At 38.2% G+C, this 22202-nt stretch overlaps 1 protein-coding gene across 1 annotated transcript in view; it reads right to left on the reverse strand.

The window, feature by feature from the left end:
• LOC114054294 (carboxypeptidase A6-like) overlaps positions 1-8702 on the reverse strand; it is a 328051-nt gene extending 319349 nt beyond the window's left edge. The window contains exon 1 of the mRNA XM_027877497.1: positions 8532-8702. Coding sequence (XP_027733298.1) covers positions 8532-8635 — 104 coding nt within the window. The 5' untranslated portion in view covers positions 8636-8702. The remainder of the gene's footprint in view (positions 1-8531) is intronic.
• Positions 8703-22202: the final 13500 nt, after the last annotated feature.

Here is a 22202-nt window from a genome sequence, read left to right on the forward strand (position 1 = left end):
AGGATAAGACACTTAATCTCTGTGTACCTGAGTTTCCTTACCTGTAAAATTGAGATAATAATTGCACTTCCCTCCCAGGGATGTAGTGAGGATAAAATGAGATAATATTTGTAAAGTACTTAGCAAACCTTAAAGCATTGCATACATGCTAGTTATTATTATAGTTATCTCATATAATATTCACAACAACCTTTTGAAGTAGGTAGAGGCTGCTTGGGATATGCCTCCCAACTAGAGGTCTGTATGCAAAGATCTCTTAAAAAACTTGTTGAGGATGTTGCAAAGGAGATTGTGGCTCAGATACAAATAGGACTAGGTAACTTCTAATGTACTTTCTAGTTTTAAGGTTCTGTGACCCTGATATTATTACCCCAATGTTTCAGATGAGAAACAGTTTCAAGAAGCCAAGTGATTGTCTATGACCACTTAGCTTATATATGCCAAAGGCAGGATTCAAACATAGGCTTTTTTCTTATTCCGAATCTGGCATTTTCCCCCCATTACATCAGGTTATCTTTTACGATATGAGAAAAACATAGAAAGATGTGGACTACATGATAGTACAAATGGATGGAATTCAAACCCATTGGCCAGATGAAACCCACAAGTTAAAGCATTGATGTTAACCTGAAGATAGGCCTCTAGTGCAGGGGTGGGGATCTTGTGACCTCGAGGCCTCAAGTGGCCCTCTAGGTCCTCAAGTGTGGCCCTTTGACTGAATCCAAGCTTCACAGAACAAATCCTCTCAATAAAATTATTTGTTCTGTAAAACTCAGACTCAGTCAAAAGGTTGCTCCCAAGGCTCTAGAAGGCCACATGTGGCCTCAAGCCTGCAGGTTCCCCACCCCTGCTCTAGTGGAATGCTCCAGGAATCCATCCTTACCAAATTCTGTTAAATATTTTAACAAGAACCTAGATGAAGCAAAGATGACATGTTTATCAAATTTACAGATGATACAAAACTTTGAGGTATAGTCATTACATTTGATAACATTCAGGATGCAAAATATGCCTTGATAGACTAGAATGGATTGAAGTCAAGAAGATGAAATTTAATAGGGAGTAATTTGGAGCCCTTCACTTAGATTCCAAAACAACTTCACAATTACAGTAATAAAACAGAAAACATTTATTTTATTAAATGCTTACTATGTATCAGACACTGTTCAAGAGACAGATATGACTAGGTAAGAGTTCAAGTGAAAGATATCTTTGGGTTTCAATGGATTATAAACTCGATAGGAACCAGCGGCATGACAGCAATCACAAGAGCTCATGTGAACGTGGGCTGTATCTGGAGAAGTATGGTGTTAAAAATGAGGGGACTGATGTTCCCAATATCCTCTGCTATGGTAAAAATGTACTTAGTGTAATGTGTTCAGTTCTGGGAACTCTGTTTTAGGAAGAATGCCAGCAAAATACTGCACACAGAAAGGCAAGAGATCAGGGTACAAAGGAGATTGAAAATTACATAATGAAGACAGGTTGAAGGAACTGGGAATATTTACCATGAAGAAAAGAACATTTGGGAGGGACATAACTGTCTTCAAGTTTCTGAAGGGCTATTATGTCAAAGGAAGGTTAGGCTTGTTCTGGTATGTCCCAAAGTGCAAGACTAGTAGCAATTTGTTGAAGATATAAAGTTGTAGATTTTGGCTCCTTATAATGATGAATTCACTAACAATTAAAATTATTCCAAATGTCATGAGTTGCCTTGAGAGGCAGTAAATTTTCTCTATCATGAAAGGCCTTCAAGTAGAACTTGGAAAACCATTTTTTGTTGGGTCATTGTGGGAGAGGGGCAGGATTCCCAATTAGACGTAAATTGATCATGACTTCATGATGTTCCTCCTGACTCAGATTCTGTGCTTCTTAGACTTAAAGTCCCCAACATGGCTTGATTGTGTTAATTTATGTTAAATTGTGTTAATTTACAATCCTAGGAAACCCCCCTCATCCAAATTCTTTATAGCAGTAGCATAGTGTAATGCATAGAATTCTAGACTTGGAATCAGGAAGTTTAAGGTTCAAATCCCCTGTTTGACACTTATTAGCTTTGCAATCAGTGACAAGTTACCTGAGTTTTCTGAGTCTTCGTTTTCTCATAGGCAAAAATGGAGAAAACAGTTAACTGCTTCACAGGGTAATTGTGAAGTTCAAATGAGGTATTTTGTTTAAATTTCTTGGTAAACTTTAAAAGGCCGCATATGTCTTTTATTAATGTAGTTGCAGATGTTCAGTTTCTGAGCATAGATGAAGACAAGTGTGAAATTGGGTGATTTTTATCCATTTTATCTTTATGGTCCATAACTTCTGCTGGACTTCCATGCTACTCATTAATCTTTCTACTGCACCATTCTTTATCATCTCCCTATCTCTTTCTTTATAGTGACTATTACAAACTTTTCTCCTTTTGAGTCCCTAATTTTACCAATAGTCCTAAGACAATAGATGACAGCTTTCTACTTTACCAAGAAGACTGATGTAAGTAGCATTTATTATTGGGTACCTCAGGATAAGAAGTAGCATTACAATAAACTCCTAAATTTCCCCTTATAGCATGAATAAGCAGTGCCTTTTTTTTAAGGAAATAGAATACAAGAGAATGTGAAAGCATTGGGGTGAATCTGCAGGGGTAAGGAGAACCTGTATAAATGAGGTATATAGATCTGAGATAAATGTCTGTATAGATGTTAGGAGAAATTTTAGCTTGTATAAAGTAATAGAAAACTAGTCAAACTACTTCAGGCTAAAATAGAATTTTTCTAGCTAGGGGCCTGTAGAAATTACAAGTGAACTTAAAACTTTTTTATCTAAAATATGCTCTAAAGCCACAGAAGCTAGAACCATACAGACTTTAGCAGAATTATATTGCTCCTAGACCTAAAATCTTCTTGAGTTCAAATTCAACCTTAGACACTTATTAATTGTGTGACCCTGGGCAAGTTACTTAACCTTGTTTGCCTCAGTTTTCCCATCTGTAAAATGAGTTGGAGAAATAAATGGCAAACTGCTCCAGTATCTTTGCCAAGAAAACCCCAAAATGGGGTCACTAAGAGTTGGACACAACAACTAATCAACTAAATAACAACAGCCACTGGATCATCTGATTTGGTGCACAGCTTCTCCCAAGTCTGGAATGCTTCCTTCCCTGCTCCTAGACAGACCCCATCACCAGTGTCTGCTGTGTGTGTGTGTGTGTATGTTGGTTCATTTTTTTTTTTAAAAAAAAATTTATTTTTAACATACATTTAAGGATTTTTTTTTGAGTTCCAAATGTTCTCCTTCTCCCACTCAATAAGAAGGTGAGCAATATGATTTCAATATGTGAAATTATGCAAAACATATTTCCATATTAACCATGTTGAAATATAAAAATAAGAAAAATAAAGTGAAAAAATAAATTTCAATTTGCACTCAGAATTTATTAGTTCTCTCTTTGGAGACAGATAACATTTTTCATCATGAGTCCTTTGGAATTGTCTTGGATCATTGCACTGATCAGAGGACCTAAGGCTTTCGTAGTTGATCGTTGTTACAGCATTGTTACTATGTACAATGTTCTAGTTCTGCTCACTTCGCTTTGCATCATTTCGTATAAGTTATCCCAGTTTTTTCTGAAACCATCCCTCTTATTTATTATAGCACAATCATATTCCATCACAATCATATACTACAATTAGTTCAACCATTCCCCAGTTGATGGACATTCCTTCAATTTCCAATTCTATGCCACCACAAAAATAGCTGCTATAAATATTTTTGTTCATATAGGTCCTTTTCCTTTTTCTTCAATCTTCTTTGGGATATAGACCTTGTAATGGTATTGCTGGGTCAAGGGTATACAGTCTTTTATAGCCCTTTGGGCATAGTTCCAAATTGTTCCCCACAATAGTTGTACTAGTTCACAACTCCACCAACAATGTATTAATGTTCCTATTTTTTTTACATCCCCTCCAGCATTTGTCATTTTCCTTTTGTGTCATGTTAGCCAATCTGATGGGTGTGAAGTAGTACCTCAGAGTTATTTTAATTTGAATTTCTCTAATCAATGCCATCCCTAGTGTCTGTAGACTTTTTTTATTGTCTCCCTAAGCTGACCTTGGTTGTAAAATTGACTCAGTGTGATTTTTTGCTTATATTTTTTCAATTAGAATTCAGTCTGCTGCCTTTTCTAGATCTATTTGGGGTTGTGCAGGTTGGTGGGTGTAGGGAGGTGGAGCTTGCTATATTTTTCCTGCTACTTTGCCCTCTTGGCTCTGCCTCTGTCTTTAACTTTCTAAAAACTGTCAGCTCTGTCCATTCTTCTAGGTATTAAATCTTTAATTTTCTTTATAAATTCTTTTGACAGCTTGCCTTATTTCTAGCTCATTGCAAGATGGCTAGTTTCATTCTCTAAAAATTGTCCTTTCTTCATACTGTTTTTCATTTACCAAGAACTCTATTCCAATTGTACAAAGGACCCTTATTTTCTGTCCCCAAATATCATTAATCTCTCTCTCTATCTCTGTCTCTATCTGTCTCTGCCTCTCTCTCTGTCTCTGTCTCTGTCTCTCTGTCTCTCTCTTTCTCCTTTCCTCCCTCCCTCTGTCTCCATCCACAAACAAATAGAAGCATTTGGGAGAAAAATATAGTAATAGGGACAGCTAGGTGGCACAGTGGATAAAGCACCGGCCCTGAAGTCAGGAGGACCTGAGTTCAAATCCGGCCTCTGACCAAACACTTGACACTTGCTAGCTGTGTGACCCTGGGCAAGTCATTTAACCCCAATTGCCTAAAACAAAAAAGGGAAAAATATAGTGATGCATACATGTCTGTCTGTGATTATATCCTTTAAATCATACATATATATATACATACTTTAGAGGTATGAAGGATAGAGGATGGATAGATGACTTTTGAGGTCCCCTTCAATTCAGATTCTGGTTTCTAACTTACAATCTTAGAGAGTTGTCTGGGGCCACTGGGAAATAAAGCAGAATGCCTTGAGTCACACAGCCAGTATCAGAGGCTGGACTTCAGGCCAGGTCTTCCTGATTCTGAAGTTAGCTCTCTAGCCACTATGCAATGATGCCTCTCACTCTAAATATATCATTACACCTACTGATAAATACACAGTCAACCCTTTTTATAAGGAATTTAAGAAAGCTAGTGAAAATGATGGAGCAAAATATTTTATACTTGTGTTATCTGTACTCTTTTTCATTCTTTTCCATATTTGAATCATCTGTTTATAAATTTTGCTTCTTTATTCTTCAAACCATGTTTCATTTAATCCAAACTTCTCACATAATATAGTAATATCTTTCAATTACCTTTTCTCTATAATCTTCCTTTTGACTTCTTTATGCAGATATTATAGTTTGGCCATATCTACCTCCTAAAGCCATCCATCTTTACTTCCAATCTTTCAACAATAGGCTCTCTGGGCTACCCTAGGTATTATGGTATTATGTTTTAATGCATTCTCCAAGCTCTTTAATCAATGGTCATATTTTAACATAATGCATCCATAAAGCAGGAGGAGAACTCCCTATTACAAACGAGACCATATCATAACTTTTAAAAAGAACAAAAGTTTGGGGAATGAAATCTAGTGATGGAATTGCAACTATAGGCTGAGCCATTTGAAAAAAATGTAGTTGAAATTATATATTATTTTGTCATCTGATCAGATGCTAGTCATACTTAAATAAGCTAAACTTTAAGAGTTTATTGGAGACAACAAAATAGTGTTAAATGGTTGAGACAATCCTGTCATGTTTGGAGAGAAACTACAATTACAGAGGATAACTTAAAAGTTCACATTTTCAATAGTGAAGTTGCACAGACCTATTTGTAGTTTCAAAGAAGCTCTTCTTACAAAGATGGAAAAGTAGGGCCCCCTTTCTTTCTTAGAACTTTCAGACACCTGGTTATTTATAAATTTGAGACAAAATCATTAGGTAACAGTCCAAGAGCAAATGACAATTAATACTTGCATGACAATTCAGCATATACTATACTATAGTCTCATGACTGGGGCTCCAGGAGCCACAACTTTTCTAAGCACAAGTGAGAAACAGTGACTGACATCTTTTCATTCACTAAATAGTCCCTAGAAAACAGGCTCACACCTGCTCAGCTGTGGCTGGAATTGTACCTTGTAATAATCTAGGACTGTTCATAGTGAAATCATCCTTTATAGAGCCACAATGGAAGGATAAAATGATAACTTTGGTCATGCTAATGCCCTCTGTCATTTCTAAACCTGTAACATGTACTTTTTCAGGGGGCTGGGAGGATCAGGTGGGTGGCAAGAATGGGGTTTCACTAGCCTAGGGTTTGGAAACTCTTGCTCCTTATGCATGTCATCAGCAACATCCTCTTAGAAAGTGGCCTGGGGCCATGAGAAATTAAGTTGCTTGTCCATCATGACAAAGCTATTATGTATCAGAGGCAGGGCTTCCTTACTCCAAGAATGACTCCCTATTTGTTGTGCTATGCATGAGGTGAATGTGATATATTAATTTATTTTTGGTCCTGACCTTTGATTTTATCTTGGTCAGGAAACTCTTAGGCATTGGGGATAGATTGATAAAGATGAAACAGTTCCTATCCTAAAGAACCTTACATTCTGCCAGGTTAACAAGTTGTCTAGGGCATAGAGAGGCTTACCAGCTAGAATATTCCAGAAGCAGGACTTGAACCCAGGACTTCATGACTCCAAGATGGACCAATGACCCTATGCTACACTGTTTTAGTAATGAAAAAAAAAAAACGTTTACTAAGTACTTGGCTATGTGCCAGACACTCTGCTAGGTACTAGGGATATAAATACAATGAATTTTTAAAATCCCATGTGTTGGTTAAAAAAAAAAATGAAATCCACAAAGTACAATGCTTTAAAAGGCTTATATCACTGAGCTACCCATAGAACTATGGCAGCTTGAATAATCTGTCCTCCCATACCGCCCCTCTCCCCACCCCAATCCCAAAGTTTTTTGTCTTGTTCGGTTGTTTTTTAGTCATGTCCAATTCTTTGTGACCCCATTTGGGGTTTTCTTGGCAAAGATACTGGAGTGGTTTGAAGGTACTGAAAAAGGAGGTTGATCCTTAGGCCCATTTGGTCCTCTGGCTTCCTCACTGAGAATGTCAACAGTGATGACAGATTTCACGATGTAGAAACCAGGACTTTAGGAACGAGAGATCAGAAGTTAACTCCTTTCTTTTTCACCCAAAGACCCAGAGGTGAAAGACTGGATCACATTACCAGCTTTCTGATCCCTTGAGAGCTGAGACCATGTTTTTAAACTTTTCCCCAGGAAGCTCTGCTTTTCAGTGGCCTTCTAAAATGTTGGCCTGCCCACTGAAGGAAAAAAAAGCAAGGAAAAAAATAAAAAGTGGGTGCCAAGGTCACACTTGTAATGCTGTACAGAATAATTTACAAGTGTCACCTTCTAGGAAAAAACAAACAAACAACTATGCTACAGAAACCCTTGGGTCCTTGTTTTCTTTCTCAATTCAATCTAAAATCTTTCTTATCTGGAAACTGGTAAATGAATGATATTAGAACTTTGACAAAGACTTCAAGGCACTGTTTCTTCATCTCCATATCTGCAAAATGAGAAGCTTGGACTAGATTCTATTGAAAGGATCCCTTTCCAGCTTTAACATTCTATGATCTAAAGATTAAAAGACACCTTGAACCCACTCCCTCCTCCCAGCCTAACTTCAAGAAAAGAATATGCTATATGTCATCCCAGTAAGAATCTTGCCTATGCTGTGTGTAATCCCAGCAAGACTTTGGGATAATAAGAGTAGAGAGTGCTCAACACATTGCTTATTATCTATCCCTCACTTTCGAGGGTTTCAGTGGCATAAATGGACATGAACAAAATCTAAATTTATAACCAGAACTAAAACAAAGTTAACCCCCCCCCCTTCTTTAGACTGCCATAAAACTTTTTTTTTCTTTTAATGACAATAGCCAAACCATCAGGTTAATCTGAATAGTAACCACTGACATTACACAGATTTGCAAAAGTTTGTGACGCCTGTCTTCGGAGGGAATACTCATAATAGCTTCTAGGTTTTTGTTTTTGGTTTTTTTTTTGATTTTGTTTTGTTTTGTTTTGTTTTAGCCCATTGCTGCTAAAATTCTGACCACATTCATTTCCAAAACAGAAAATCTGAATTCAAACACTAATCCACGTTAACACAATAGTACTCCCTTCACACTGAATCTCAAGTCCAGCGAACACATTGTAAAATAAAATATAGCCAATTCCCAGACCAGAGGCTCCATCACAGGGAGTCCAATTGTAAAGAGCATAAAAAGCCAGGCTCTCCCAGGCAGCATTCTTTTCAGAGGTAGAGCAAAGAAATGGGGAAGATTTTTATTACATCGCATAGATTTGAGTAACCAAGAGAGTCTTTCTGTAGAAACCCCCAAGTCAGAAAAGAGTGTCCCTACCAAGGGCAGGCACAAATATGGGGCACCTAGTTGGAATAAGCGTTGGGAAGCTAAGGAGGAAGGCTACCGAACTTACCCTGCATAGCGATTGTTGTAAAGGTAGCAGTGCTCTGGTTCAGGAATCCGCAAAAAGAGCAGACAAAGCAGCCACTGAGCAGCTATCCAGCCAGGGAGCTTCATAGTGTCCGGAGGGAGTGAGTGAGCCACAACCAGTCAGCCAGCGGCAGACTCAAAGTGGCCAGGAGCCCATTCCCTACTAACTTAACTCAGTCCCTGGAGATCAGGGAGAGGGAGGAGAGGGAGGTAGGCAGGAAGGGACACTGCTTGGCTTCCAGCAAGGGAAAAGCAGGGAGGGGTAAAAAGTTAAGACAACTGAGGAACGAAAGTTGCTCCTGGTAAGAAATGAGTCCTGGAGGGAGAAGCTGGAGCGGCAGCTGCTCAGCTCGGCAAGGCGCGGCTCCACACCCCAGCAGCTGAGACCGAGCCCTAAGCAGGCTCTCCACTTGTAAGGGCTGGGACCTCCTCCCTTGTTGCTGCTGCTGACTCAGCAGCCGGCTCCCCGCGGCGCCCTTCCTTTGGGTAACCCCTTTCTGTTTGTTTGTTTTCCCACTTCAGGCCCCTAACCCGCCTTTGACAACCTTCTACTCTCTCTCCCATCCCGCGGCGCCCCAACCACACCGCCCCCCCCTTAGTAGTCTGCTCACACTGTGGAATGGACGCAGTTCTCTATGTAATATGGTTAATTTCTTCCTGGGGGAAATTCACCAAGATTTTTTTCGTTCCATCAGGGCTGATGTCCCTGTCAGAGCCCAATATCCTCTTTCCGATTAGCTCCTAACTGGATCGGAGTTACTGTTATAAGAGCCTGGGCTACAACAGGTTATTACTCTAAGTCACTTGTGAATGAGTTAAACTTTCTTTCTGAAGTTTTTTCCTTGACTGCTGTGTGCAGAGGAATAGGGGGAGGTAGGTCGTAAGAGTAGCAAAAAAACAAAAACCAAAAAAAAACCCAAAACCCAAAAACTAATAGTTCCTGGTCCTTTAGGAGTTTACAATTTAGCTGAGCAGGCTAGGTACACACATAGATAACAAAAAGTACCAGACCTGTGATTTCATTGGTTGGTAGACGGAACCAATACCTTTTCTTTAACTTCTCGTTTTTTGAGAGTTGCTTAAGTAACTTACTCGGGGTCATATAGCCAGTATTTGGCTGAGACTTGAATCTACAACTTCTTCGCTCTAGAGCCTGTTCTCTATCCTTGTTGCTACCGCAGCTTCTAAGTAAGAAAAGGACGTGTTAAATCCAAGAGACACTGTTAAGGAGAAATCAGGCACTTCAGGTATTCAGTGTGGACTAGAATAGACCTCGCTTCAGTGTAGGAACTTAAAGAAATATAGTGTGTTTTATCTGGGGAACCAGGAGAGTGCATGAGCAACTTTGATGCTTCACTGATAACTTATTTTGAACAGACCAAATATGCCACTTTTCCACTGCATTTCTTAATTTTTTCTTGTACTATTTGAGTAGTCATGGCCAAGACCACTATATAACTTGCAAAAACCAGGAAATCTCAACTGTTTCCTCATATAGGAGAGTATAATGATAACAACAATGTTGGAGTAAGATGACACCAGTGTCTATATTCAGGACCAACCAATAGCATTTGCCATGACTAAAGCCTCCAACCTACGAAGAGATGAAGCTTAATCTATCAATCTACAGGTATCACTATGCACCAGGCACTGTGCTGAGGAATGAGGATACAAAAGAAAGGTGAGAAAAGAGAAAAAAGTCACTGGAGAAGAAAGTCAACTGGGAAATAGGGATTTCTGGGGAACAATCAGGTCTCCTCATTTTGCATCCTTATGCTCCTTCCATCTCTGTGCCTTTCCCCTGGCTATCCCCATTCTGGAATGCCTTCCCTACTCACCACCACCCTCTGGAATCTCTGGTCTCCTTCAAAACTCAAGTTCTACTTTCTACAGGAGACCTTTCCTGGTCCCTATCCTAATATTTTCCCTACTAAAGCTACCTTCTATCTACTTTGTATGTATTTTATATATGCCTATGTATAAGATGTATGCAGCGCACACACACACACACACACACACGTTATTTCCTCCTTTAGAATATAAGCATGTTGAAGGCAGGGGTTGTTTCACCTCTATCTTTGTATCCTCAGAGCCTAGCACTGTGGTTGGCACATAATGGGCGCTTAATAAATGCTCATTGATTGATTAATTTGACACCCTTGGCTTTGTGTGGTGCATCTTTTTAAGTTTGTGAGGATAGCAGGCAAACCTCAGTCTACTTACAGAGGCAAAGAGGAGGCATGTCCAATGACCTGAGTACTACTGAAACAAGAAGAGCTTGTCATAAATTGGGGGAAAGTCATGTAAAGAAACAACTTTTCCCACCTTGAGGCTTCAATGTGTCAAACTAATTCAGTATAAATCTGTCATAATTCATCCACAAAGGTACCCTAGCCAAACCAGGAATGTTGGCTATGGCTGGGTGGTAAGCATGCCATCAAAGGAGTCTTTCAAAAGGTTATTTGGGTTGTGGTGATGTGTTACAGCAGCTGTGACAATCTGGACTCAGATTCCAAGGTAATAACTTCTCTACCCTTGGCAAGCAAAGATCTAAGACGTACTGTAAGGGTACCTAGAAAACTTCAGATCAAAGAGTTTCCCAAACAATAGGAGTCACTCTCAGTGATAGTTTCTCAGCTTTTCAGGCACCATGTTATCTGATCAAATTCCTCTTGAGAAAGAGAAGCTTCCATAAAATGTCAGTGGTAGAAAGAGACCATCTAAAAAGAGGTAGAAGAGAGCAGGGAGATAGGCAATTTTAAGAAAAAAGGTTCTTTTTTTAAAAGTCCTAAAATAGAGTGAATTTTTAAAGCCAGTTAGGAATATGGAAATATGGATGAGTGAGTAGTGGTAGAAGAAGAGAAATCTTACTTATTATCTATGGCCTATTAATATTTTAGTGGACAAAACACTTATCCACTAAACAAGCTAAAAAAGAAACAAAAACCAAATACAAACAAATAAACAAAAAACCTTCTGGATCCTGACTTACTGACTGACCAGTCATAAGGAAGAGAAGAGGACATGCAGCAGACAGAATAGATTACTGATGTGGGGTTTATGAAAAGTGAATCTCTGAGTCTTTCAAAGGATTACTAGTGACTTTGAATTATACCCTGACAAGCTCCTGCTGGGAACTATATGATGGAAAACTGACTATAAAGTCAAATGGGAGTTTCCCTCGTCTGTAAAATGAGAAGGTTGGATCTTATATAGAACTTTGCACCTCTTTTATGTACTTCAGTATATCAAAGACCAGTGATTTCATGAGTATAAGTCCTCCTACATCAAGTGTAGACAATAACTCTCCACACCTTACCACATGATTTTTATGAGTTGCTATAGGCCAAAGTCGAATTCTATCACTTGATGATCAACTATCTGGAAATGAGTCACTCCCAACCTAGACTGGTCCTGAACTGTCAAGGGGCCACTATTTGATACTTCTGGAGCATGGTAGGACCTATCAAATCTGAATTCCACTGATATGACTTTCAATAATCCAAGGTCACCTCCATACCATGCTGAGATATCAGAGTAAGATATTGCTGTTAAATAACTGTGCTGTTGTACTGGGAGTTGTTTGAATTCTGCCTTGGATGCCTACTGGGTAACCTAGGGCAGGTCACTTAACCTCTCAGCCTCAGTTTCCTCATCTGTAAAATGGGAATAATAACACCTACCTCATATTGTGGGGCTCAAATGAGATAACATGAAGCATTTTGGAAACTTTATTGTACTATGTACATATTAGCTATTATTATTACTGTTATTAATGTTCTAATTATTTTGTGTTATATTTATGAAAAAGGGACATAACCCTTTGCCATTTTGGCAGGGTTGTTGGTAGTGGGCACCAGCTTTGACATCATCCCCCCACTATATCTAATTTTTCCTATAACGCTTTCTTGAGTTTTCTCAAAGTTTCAGGGTAACTTGCATCGCTTTGGTTCTGGTCCCTCAGGGTGGAGGTGAAGGTTGATGAGAATTGGAAAGGCAAAAGGAAAAGAGGTACAAGAGTTTTCTCCTCAACTTCAAAATGAATCAATGAGATACATTGACCCAGTATGGGACAAACTACCTTTGCCTTGAGGTTGTTGTTGTTATTCTCCTTCATTCTTGAAGAGAATCAATAACATCAGGTGGGTGATGTCTTGAGTAATACATGAATTAGATTTAAGTGAGGCAGAGCTGCACAAAGTTGTCAGCCTCACTATCTCCTCTAGAGTCGTCAAAGTGCAGTGGCAAGACATAATGATTGGTGATGGTCCAAGATGCAGTGGATGTCTTTCTATATTCAGGGCTTCCCCACGCCACATTGGGAATGAAAGGAATGTAATTTAGTCACTGTAATTCAGTAAATGTTGGAGACTATTGCTTGAGATGCCAATCAAAAGGTCTTTATAGCTGTTTAAAACACTCTTTTCTATTCTAGTTTGTTGGGTCTTTAGGTAAAACTAAAACAAAAGAGGTGGAAATTTATCTGCTAGCCATAGTCATGTTGGACCTAGTTTTCTCATTGTAAAACTATAATACTTTTCTGAGGAATGGGAAACGAATGGCAGCAGCAGCAACTGTAGTGGTGCCAACAATGCAACTGTGGTGTAGTAGCAGGAGCTCAGCAGGGATATGGAGCCTCTGAGCCTCAACAGGAATGGCTATATAGGTGCCTGAAAGAAGATAGACCCTACAAGAGGGAAAAATTTTATTAGCTGTCTATGAATTCAGGTACAAGTCCCTTCTGTGTTCTTTGTGATAGGGTATGAACTAGTTTATAAACCTGATTCTTGCTGAGGAAACTGAGGACTCTTTGGGGAGAGCTAGAAATGAGTAAAATTCAGATGTTCCTAACTAACCCTGGTGGGAGCATGAGCTAAAGAACCAATTTTTGAGATGCCTACAAGATTGAATCCCATATATGTGTACTCAAAGCTTTGGACATGGTCATCAGATTGTAATTATTTGTATATGTGTCATACTTCCTTCCACTAGACTTTAAACTCCATCAAAAAGTAGAGTCCTAAATGACCACATCACTCCCTGTTTAATAAACTCTAGTGGCTTCCAATTACTTCTAGGATCAAACACAAATTTCTCTTTTTGACATGTCAAGCCCTTTACAACCCAACTTTATCCTGCCTTTCCAGATTTATTATGCATTACTCTATTTCACGTAGTCTTTAGTCTAGCCAAACTGGCTTTCTTGCTATTCTTCCCACATGGTGCTTCATTGTCTTTGCAACGACTATTTCCCATGCCTAGAATTCACCTCCTTCCAATCTTTTCCCATGAGAATCCGTAATTGACCTCAAAGCTGAACTCAAGGGCTACCTCTTATGTGAGACCTTTCTTGTTCCATGGGGTAGTGTGTCTCCACTTTGTATTTATTTTGCATATATTTTTACCTGATAGTTCTGTGTAGGACAGAGTTGTCAGGCATGCAACCCTTAGTCTGTGTGACCCACAATACTCCTGAGTTCAGCCCCAAACAATGAAAATATAATGGGAAATATTCAACAAAATAAATAAAATACAATAAGATATAGATTACATTCTTAAGCTAAGTCAATATGCAGCCAACAAAGATCTTTATGTATGGATTGGTGGCTCCCATCTCTATCTGAGACTGACACCACTGGTGTAGTGGATGCCTCTGACACATACTGGCTGTGCATCCATGAGCAAGTCATGAATCTTTCAGGGCTCTAGGCAATGCTCTAAGACAATTGTTGCTAAGTCATTTTTAGTCATGTCTGAAGCCTAATGATCCCATTTGGGGTTTTCTTGTCAAAGATACTGGAGTGGCCTACCATTTCCTTCTCCAGCTTATTTTACAGATGAGAAAACTGAGATAAACAAGGTTAAGTGACTTGCCCAGAGTCACACTAGTAAGTGTCTGAGGCTGGATTTGAATTCAGGAGGATGAGTCTCCCTGACTCCAGATCCAACACTCTATGCACTGTACCAAAAAAGTTGTCAATAAGGTGCCAACTTGTCTCATAGAGGGAGCTTCCATCTCCGAGCTCCCTATATCATTGAAATAATAGGTCTAGTAGTTAGCTCCATCCTATCTGTATATACTTACATGTACAAAATTATCTACCCACAGAATGTAAGTTCCTTCAGGGCAGGGACTGCTTCATTGTTGTCTACATCCCCAGCACTTAACACAGTGCCTGGCACGTAGGGGGTGCTTAATAAATGCTTGAAGAATGATTGATTGATTGGAGTAGGGACTACATCACCCAATTTTCACGTTTCTCCCACTGTCTAACATAAATAGACAATTAATAAATATTTGTTGAAATGAATTGGATTAAATCTGCCAAAGGTACTTCCACCTCTTAAATTTTTTTATCCTGTGAGAATCACTTGGGGAGGCAGTTTTATAAAGAAAAGAGTAGAATAATGAAAATTTTATTTTTGGAGAGCTACCTAGGGAAAAAAGTTTAAAGACATAGTTGAGCTTTGTAATATACCCAGATCTTCATTTTGATTCACTTATTCTGTAATGCTTAAATAATAACCATGCCTTCTTGCGTAGTAACCTTTGTGTATCACCATTGTCTGAATCTAGGAAGGGAACACAACTAGTCAGGGGGAGATTTCTCCTGGTCCTAGCAATTATGTGAGAAATGCTTTGAACTGTCTTCCCAAAGTCTTTGCTAATGGCCAAATAATTGTTTATGGATTGTCAATGAAATATGAAGGGCTCTGACAGCTATCAATAAAACATAATTTCCCTAATTCATTGAAGGATGATGGATAGTCACTTAACAACACATTTATTCTGGGCGCTACATTTGTCTGATACTGACCATATGTTCCTAAAGTTTTGAATACATTGAGGAAACTGGAGAGTATGAATTCTTTTTCTTATAGAGGAGTACCATAGTGAAATAATAGCATCGTTATCATCAATACCAAATGCAGTGGAACGACTGATTTTGAGTGTGTCTCCTTGCTACAGGGAAACTTATTGAGGAAAAAATAAAGGCATCAGTTCTAACTTCCTTGGACATCTTAAATTTTTTTAAAGATAAGAGTTATCCAAATAATTTTCCCCAAGCCTTTCTAAATTCTTAATTGAATGTTTAATGTTTGTCATGGATGAGATATGCATTAGGTCAACTATATCAAAGAGTTTTTATGTTTGTGTGTAGACCAATATTTTACACCATTTACCAAGATAAGGTAAAAATGAATACATGACCTAGATATAAAGAGAAGTTATAAGAAAAACTGAAGAACATGGAACATAGCACTTATCAGACCTATGGATAGGTGAATAATTTATGAATAAGCAGGAGATAAAGAGCAGAGTATATGTGACTGAATTTAACTCTTCTATTATTAGACAACTTTTTAAAAAGAAGAACAAAATCATCTGCATTCTTTTAAAACAACATGTTTTGTTGATTTCTTTTTCATAGTATGTTTATTTCCCAATGACTTTCCTACCCTCACTCCATACTTTGCCAGTAGAAGTGTCCCTTATAACTTAGAAGTACAGTACTATAAATCAAAACAAATCACACAATAGCCATATCTGAAAGAGAGTGCCTTGTCCTTCAACTATAGTACATCACTTCTCTTTAAGAAGTATGACTTATGCTTCACCACCTGTTCTCTGAAGTCATGAATAGTTACTGAATTGATCAGGATACTAAAGTCTTTCAGTATTATTGTTTTGCATTATTTCGGACATCACATCCAGGTTCTGCTTATTTTGCAGATATGAATTTTTTATGTTTGTCATTTTTTGTAATATAACATTCCTTAATTTATTTAACACTACTTGTTCAGTCATTCCCAAATCAATGGGAACTAGTATTCCTTCCAGTTTTCATGGAACTGCTCTCTCTTGGTTCTCCTACTTTTCTAACTGCTTCTCTTGTCTCCAAAGGATCTTCATCCAGGCCACACTAGCTAACCATGGGTGGTCCCTCAGGGCTCTGCCAACTGTCATCTTCTCTTCTTCCTCGTCAATCTCATCAGCTCCCATGGGTTGAATTCTCATCACTATGCTGATGTCTCTCAAATAGACTTATCCAGTCCTAACCTTCCTGCTGATCCCTAGTCTTGTATCTCCAACTGTTATACATCTCAAACTAGATGTCTTGTAGATATCTTAAGTTCAACCTGTCCAAAATTGAACTTACAATCTTCCCCTCCAATATTCTCCACTCCTTCTAATTTCCTATTACTGTTGAGGGTACCACCATCCTCCCAGTCTCCCAGGCTCACAACCTAATTGTCATCCTCTGTTCGTCACTATCTCTCAACCTCCCCCCCCCCCCGCATCCTTTCTGACATCCCTTATATATTCTCCCTTCTCTCCTCTGATGCTGCTACCACCCTGATGAAGGCCCTAATCACCTCATGCCTGAACTATTGTAAAAGCCTGCTGGTTAGTCCACCTGCTTCCAGTCCCACCCTATTCCAGTCCATCTTTCAATCAGCTGTCAAAGTGATCTTCCTAAAATATAGGTCTGCCTATGTTCACCCACCCCTTTCTCCCCCTGCTGCCTCTACACTCAATAAACTCCAGCAGCTCCCTCTAACCACTAGTATCTAATATGAAATCCTCCGCTTTGCATTCAAAGGCCTTCATAACTTGCCCCACCCCTTTCCTGTCTTCTTATACCTTATAACCTCTCCTCTTTGGGTCCCTCTCCAACAATTACTTTGTGATTCAATGACAATTCAATGATTCTTGCTGCTCTTCACATACACAGCTAAGTGGCGCAGTGGATAGAATGCCAGGCCTGGGGCTAGGAAGACATGAGTTCAAATCTGGCAGCAGACACTTACTAGCTATATGACCTTGGGCAAGTCACGTAACTGTTTGCCTCAGTTTCCTCATCTGTAAAATGATAATAGCACGTACCACCCAGCATTATTGTGAGGATCAAATGAGATAATAATTATAGTGTTTAGCACAGTATCTGGCATATAGTAAGGTCTTTATAAGTGTTAATTATTACTATTTAATATACTTCTCCTCCTTACTCTGATCGTTTTCACTGGTTGTCCCCCATACCTGGAATACATTATCTTTACCTCCTGGCTTCCTTGGCTTCCTTTAAGTTCCATCTAAAATCCCACCTCCTACAGGAAGCCTTTCCTGATCTCCCTTCGTTCTAGTGCCTTCCCTCTGTTAGTTATTTCTAATTCTTCTATCTTGCTTGTTTGTCTACAGCTGTTTGCCTGTTGTTTCTCCCATTAGACTGTAAGGACTGTCTCTTGCTTTGACCTGTTGCTTAGCACATTTCCTGTCACACAGGAACTTAATTTTTTTTTTCTGATTTGCTGCCAGAAAAAGTGCTTTTATAGATATTTTTGTATTTATGAGACTTTTCCTTCTGTCTTTGACCTCCTTGTAATACTGTTTATTAGTGTTGCTTCTGGGCCAAAGAGTATGAATGGATGAAATTTGGTGGCTTTTTAAAAAGTATTCCAAATTGTCTTCTAGAATAGTTGGGCCATTTCACCACTCCAACATCCATATGTTAGGATTCCTGACTTCCAACGGTCCCTTCAACACTCATTGTTTTTGTCATCTTTGCAAATCTGATGGATATAAAGTAAAACTTCAGAGTTGTTCTAAATTTCACTTTACTTTTCAGTGATTTGAAATGTTCTTTTATTTATTCATTTGTTGATGGCTGCTTTTATTCTTTTGAAAACCACCTGATAGTATACTTTGCCCACTTATCTACTGGGCAATGGCTTGTATATTTGTAACAATTCCCTACATATTTTGGATATCAGAACTTTATCATAAATACTTACTGCAAAGATTTCTATCATAACTTTCTCTTCCAATTTTGGCTGCACTGATCTTGTTAAGGCAAAAGCTTTTCATTGTTATATAATCAAAATTGTCTGTTTTATCTTGTATGAATATGCCTATCCTTTGCTTAGTTAAAAATCCTTTCCCTAGATATAATTATGCAAGGCATGTTTTTAGCATTTACTAATCATTTTAATGCTTCATTTTATTTTTTTGCCATGTATTCATTTGGAGCTTATTGTGGCATATGGTATAAAATGTTGGCCTAAAACTACATTTTGAATAAACAACTTCCCAGTTTTCTGAGCACATATTTTTTAAGGGAAGGGAATAAGCATTTATTTAGTACTTACTATGTACCAGGCACTGCACCAAGCACTTTACAAATATTATCTCATTTGATCCTCAAAACAACCCTGAGAGATAAGTGCTATTATTATTCTCATTTTTTAGTTGAGGAAACTGAGGCAAATAAAGGTTAAATGACTTGCCCAGGGTCATACAGCCAGTAAGAGTCTGAAGTCGGTTTGAACTTAGGTCTATCATGACTCAATGCCCAGTACTCTATCTATTGTACTGCATCACCTAGCTGCCTTTTAAAGTAAGAAATTCTTGACCTAATTCTTGGGTCAATGGAACACTAGGCTTTTATAATCTATTGCTTATGGGTCCTGCTTACCTAATCTGTTTTGGTGGTCAACTTTTCTATTTTTTAAACAATATAGTGTTTTCTTTTGGTATTTTTTTATTCATTTTAAATTTAAATACAAAATGAGAAAAGAAAAAAAGACATTTTCAAGAATGCAGCAGAACATGAGAGGATTTGATGTAAAACAATAAATTTCCATTTCAAGAAAACCTATATAATAAATACTACACATGATCTTCAAAGCTACTCAGCTTTTCTTTGCTTCCTTCTAGGTTTTCTTTTGTTCTCTGCTGTGTGCTTTTTACTTTATTTTTTTTTCTCTCTTTACCTGCCCCCCAGCCCCACCCTAAAGAAAGGTATAATTAAATGAGGATATATGTGTGTATGTGCATATATATATATTTTTTCTCACACACATGTATACATACATACACACATGTACATACACACATATACACACATATGCATACTGTGTATATATACACATAGATATCTATAAACATACATATATACTTATGCATATATATACATACATATATATATATATAAATATATATATGTAAGACCATATTACACATATTTCTGCTTGTCTTTATGCTCAACACATACTGGAAAGTACTTTTCCAGCATTGGCTGTGTGGGTGTCCTCAATTCAGTTGGTGTTTTCTTCTTCCAAAAACAGATTTCATGGCTCCCTTATAATGCCTGGTAAGGTTAGAAAAGAGGATGTGCTTTTAGGCATCACAATAGCACAAAATGTTATGGATTGTCAGGGGATTCTGAGTGTTCTACTTAACATGGAAGTGAACATCAGTTAAGCATCCTCCTGGATTCTCAGAGGGTCAAATCTTCTTAAGCCCTCAGCTCTTCTTCTAACCCCTGTCTTGGGAGAGGATATCATCTCCTACTTTATAAAGAAAAATGAGAGCATTACACTTGAGTTCCCTCATCTCTCATTCTCCGTAGCTCAAAACCTGGCTTCTGCTCCCCTTCCATTTCAGAAAGAGATGGCTTGCTTCCTTCTGTCTCACTTGACCCTGACTAGCCCTTCTCTCCTTATCCCATGAATTATCTATCATCTCTCTCATCTTCAATGCTCTACCAGCCCCATTGTGATGTATAAAAAAGTTTGAGAGACATACTTTTTGGGTAATTAATCATTTTATTAATCATGCTAGCAATAATTAATAAAAGGGGTCAGTGACACTCTTGAATGCCAATGGAACCCACTCAATGTTTATATGCCCTTGGAAGAGTGGATGTTCCTGAGGGTGGCATTGACTGATTAGTTAACAATTAATGAGAAGAAGGAATATTGTAATTAGAGATGGAGCATCTAATGAGAGGCTGGGGTGGGGGAGACTTGACTCATCACTCAGTCTTGATGTGGATACTTTTATCAAAACTATCCCTGCCTAGGACAATCAAGACAAAAGGGGGTCCACCTCTGCTCTGACCTGGCTGAGTAGAACACAATGGGCTAGAATTCACCTTAGATTAAATTCTTTGTAAGATTCTCTATTTGGGTGGGGTCTGCCCCCTGGATCTGAAAGGCCCGTACACTGGGGATTTGGGTTATTTCATTCATCAACAATGCCCTTCAGAGATTGAACATATTTATACCTAGAGGCTTCTGAAAAAAATCTTAGTTTTAATTCAATAATTGATTATGAATACATGAAATAGTCATTTCTCTTACCTTTCTAATATGCTCAGATCTCTTCTACCCATCCCCAATCCTCCTTTTGATCCTGATATCCTTAAGCTATAGTCTCACATCTCCTCAACTTCATTGCAAAATTCATTGAAAAAAGTAGTTCACCTCCACTTTATCACCACCTTTTCACTTCAAAATGTCCTGAAATCTGGTTTCCATCTCTACTTCTCTAAAAATTGCTTTCTCCAAAGTCACTAATGATCTCCTAATTAGAATAATTTCATTTTAAGAGACATGTATGTAATGGAAATTAGAACACAAGTCATACAGAGTACAATAAGATATTTGAAGAATGGGAAATCACATCTATTTGAGGGAATCAGGGAAAAATTCATAAGAAGCAACACATAAACAGATCCTTCTTAGTGGGGCAAGGTATCCAGGTTCACTGCTAGTATACCAGCTGGCTCCAGAGAAGAAAGTGAGGCTGGTGACTTTTCACAGCCATCCCCAACTTAAACCCAATTCACTTGCATGTCAAGGCATCTCCTCCCCGATGTCATGGTCCACTTTGTGAACAAAGGACAAACAATGACATTCACGTTCTAAACTATAATTACTTGTGTATTTCCCTTCTTTCTATTTTTCCTCACTATCCTCAGCCTATTTACCCTATCCCTCCTCACTCCTCTAATTTACTTCTGCTTGCTACCTTGAGCTCCTATTTTTTAACTTACCTACCCCTCTACAAGTCCCTCCCTTATCCTGCCCCCCCACTCTATCCCCTTGCTCTCTTATTTCTTTCTAAATTTAGAAGGGTTTTATACCCTTTTAGAAAAGTGTGTATGTGTGTGTACACACACACACACACACACATATTTGTGGGATAATTACTCCTTTTTTTCTCTCCCTACAGTTTTTTTTTGGATTCATCCCATCATACAGAGCTCAACCCAAGCCTTTCTTTCAAATTATCCAAATAATGATCACAGTCATAAGAGCACTCATAACATCTCCACATATAAGAAGCAAACAGTTTGACCTTACTGAGTCCCTTGTAATTAGTCTTTAAAGTTTACTTTGTATTTCTCCTAGATCTTATATATCAAATTTTCCATTAAGTTCTGCTATTTTTGTCACAAATACCTGAAAGTCTTTCAGTTCATTAAATGTCCACTTTTTTCATTCATGATTGTACTTAACTTTGCTGGGTAAGTTGCCCTTGGCTATTACCCCAACTCTATGAAATACGGTATTCAAGACCAAAGACCTTCAACATAGTATCTTCTAGGTCTTGTGTGACTCCATGATATTTAAGTTGTTTTACTCTTGTTGCTTGCAATATTTTCTCCTTAACTTGGGTACTTTGAAACTTGGCCATGATATTCCTGTAAGTTTCTCTCCTGGGATCTCTTTCAGGTGGTGATTGGTGAATTTTTTCTATTTCTACTTTGCCTTCTTGTTCTAGAACTTCAGGGCAATATTACTTGATAATTTCTTGTAATATTGTATCAAGATTCTTTTTTTATAATAATTTTCAGGTAGTCCAACA

This window comes from Vombatus ursinus, unplaced genomic scaffold, assembly GCF_900497805.2.
Source record: "Vombatus ursinus unplaced genomic scaffold, bare-nosed wombat genome assembly UNPS02014812.1, whole genome shotgun sequence".
Classification (NCBI taxonomy): Eukaryota; Metazoa; Chordata; class Mammalia; order Diprotodontia; family Vombatidae; genus Vombatus; species Vombatus ursinus.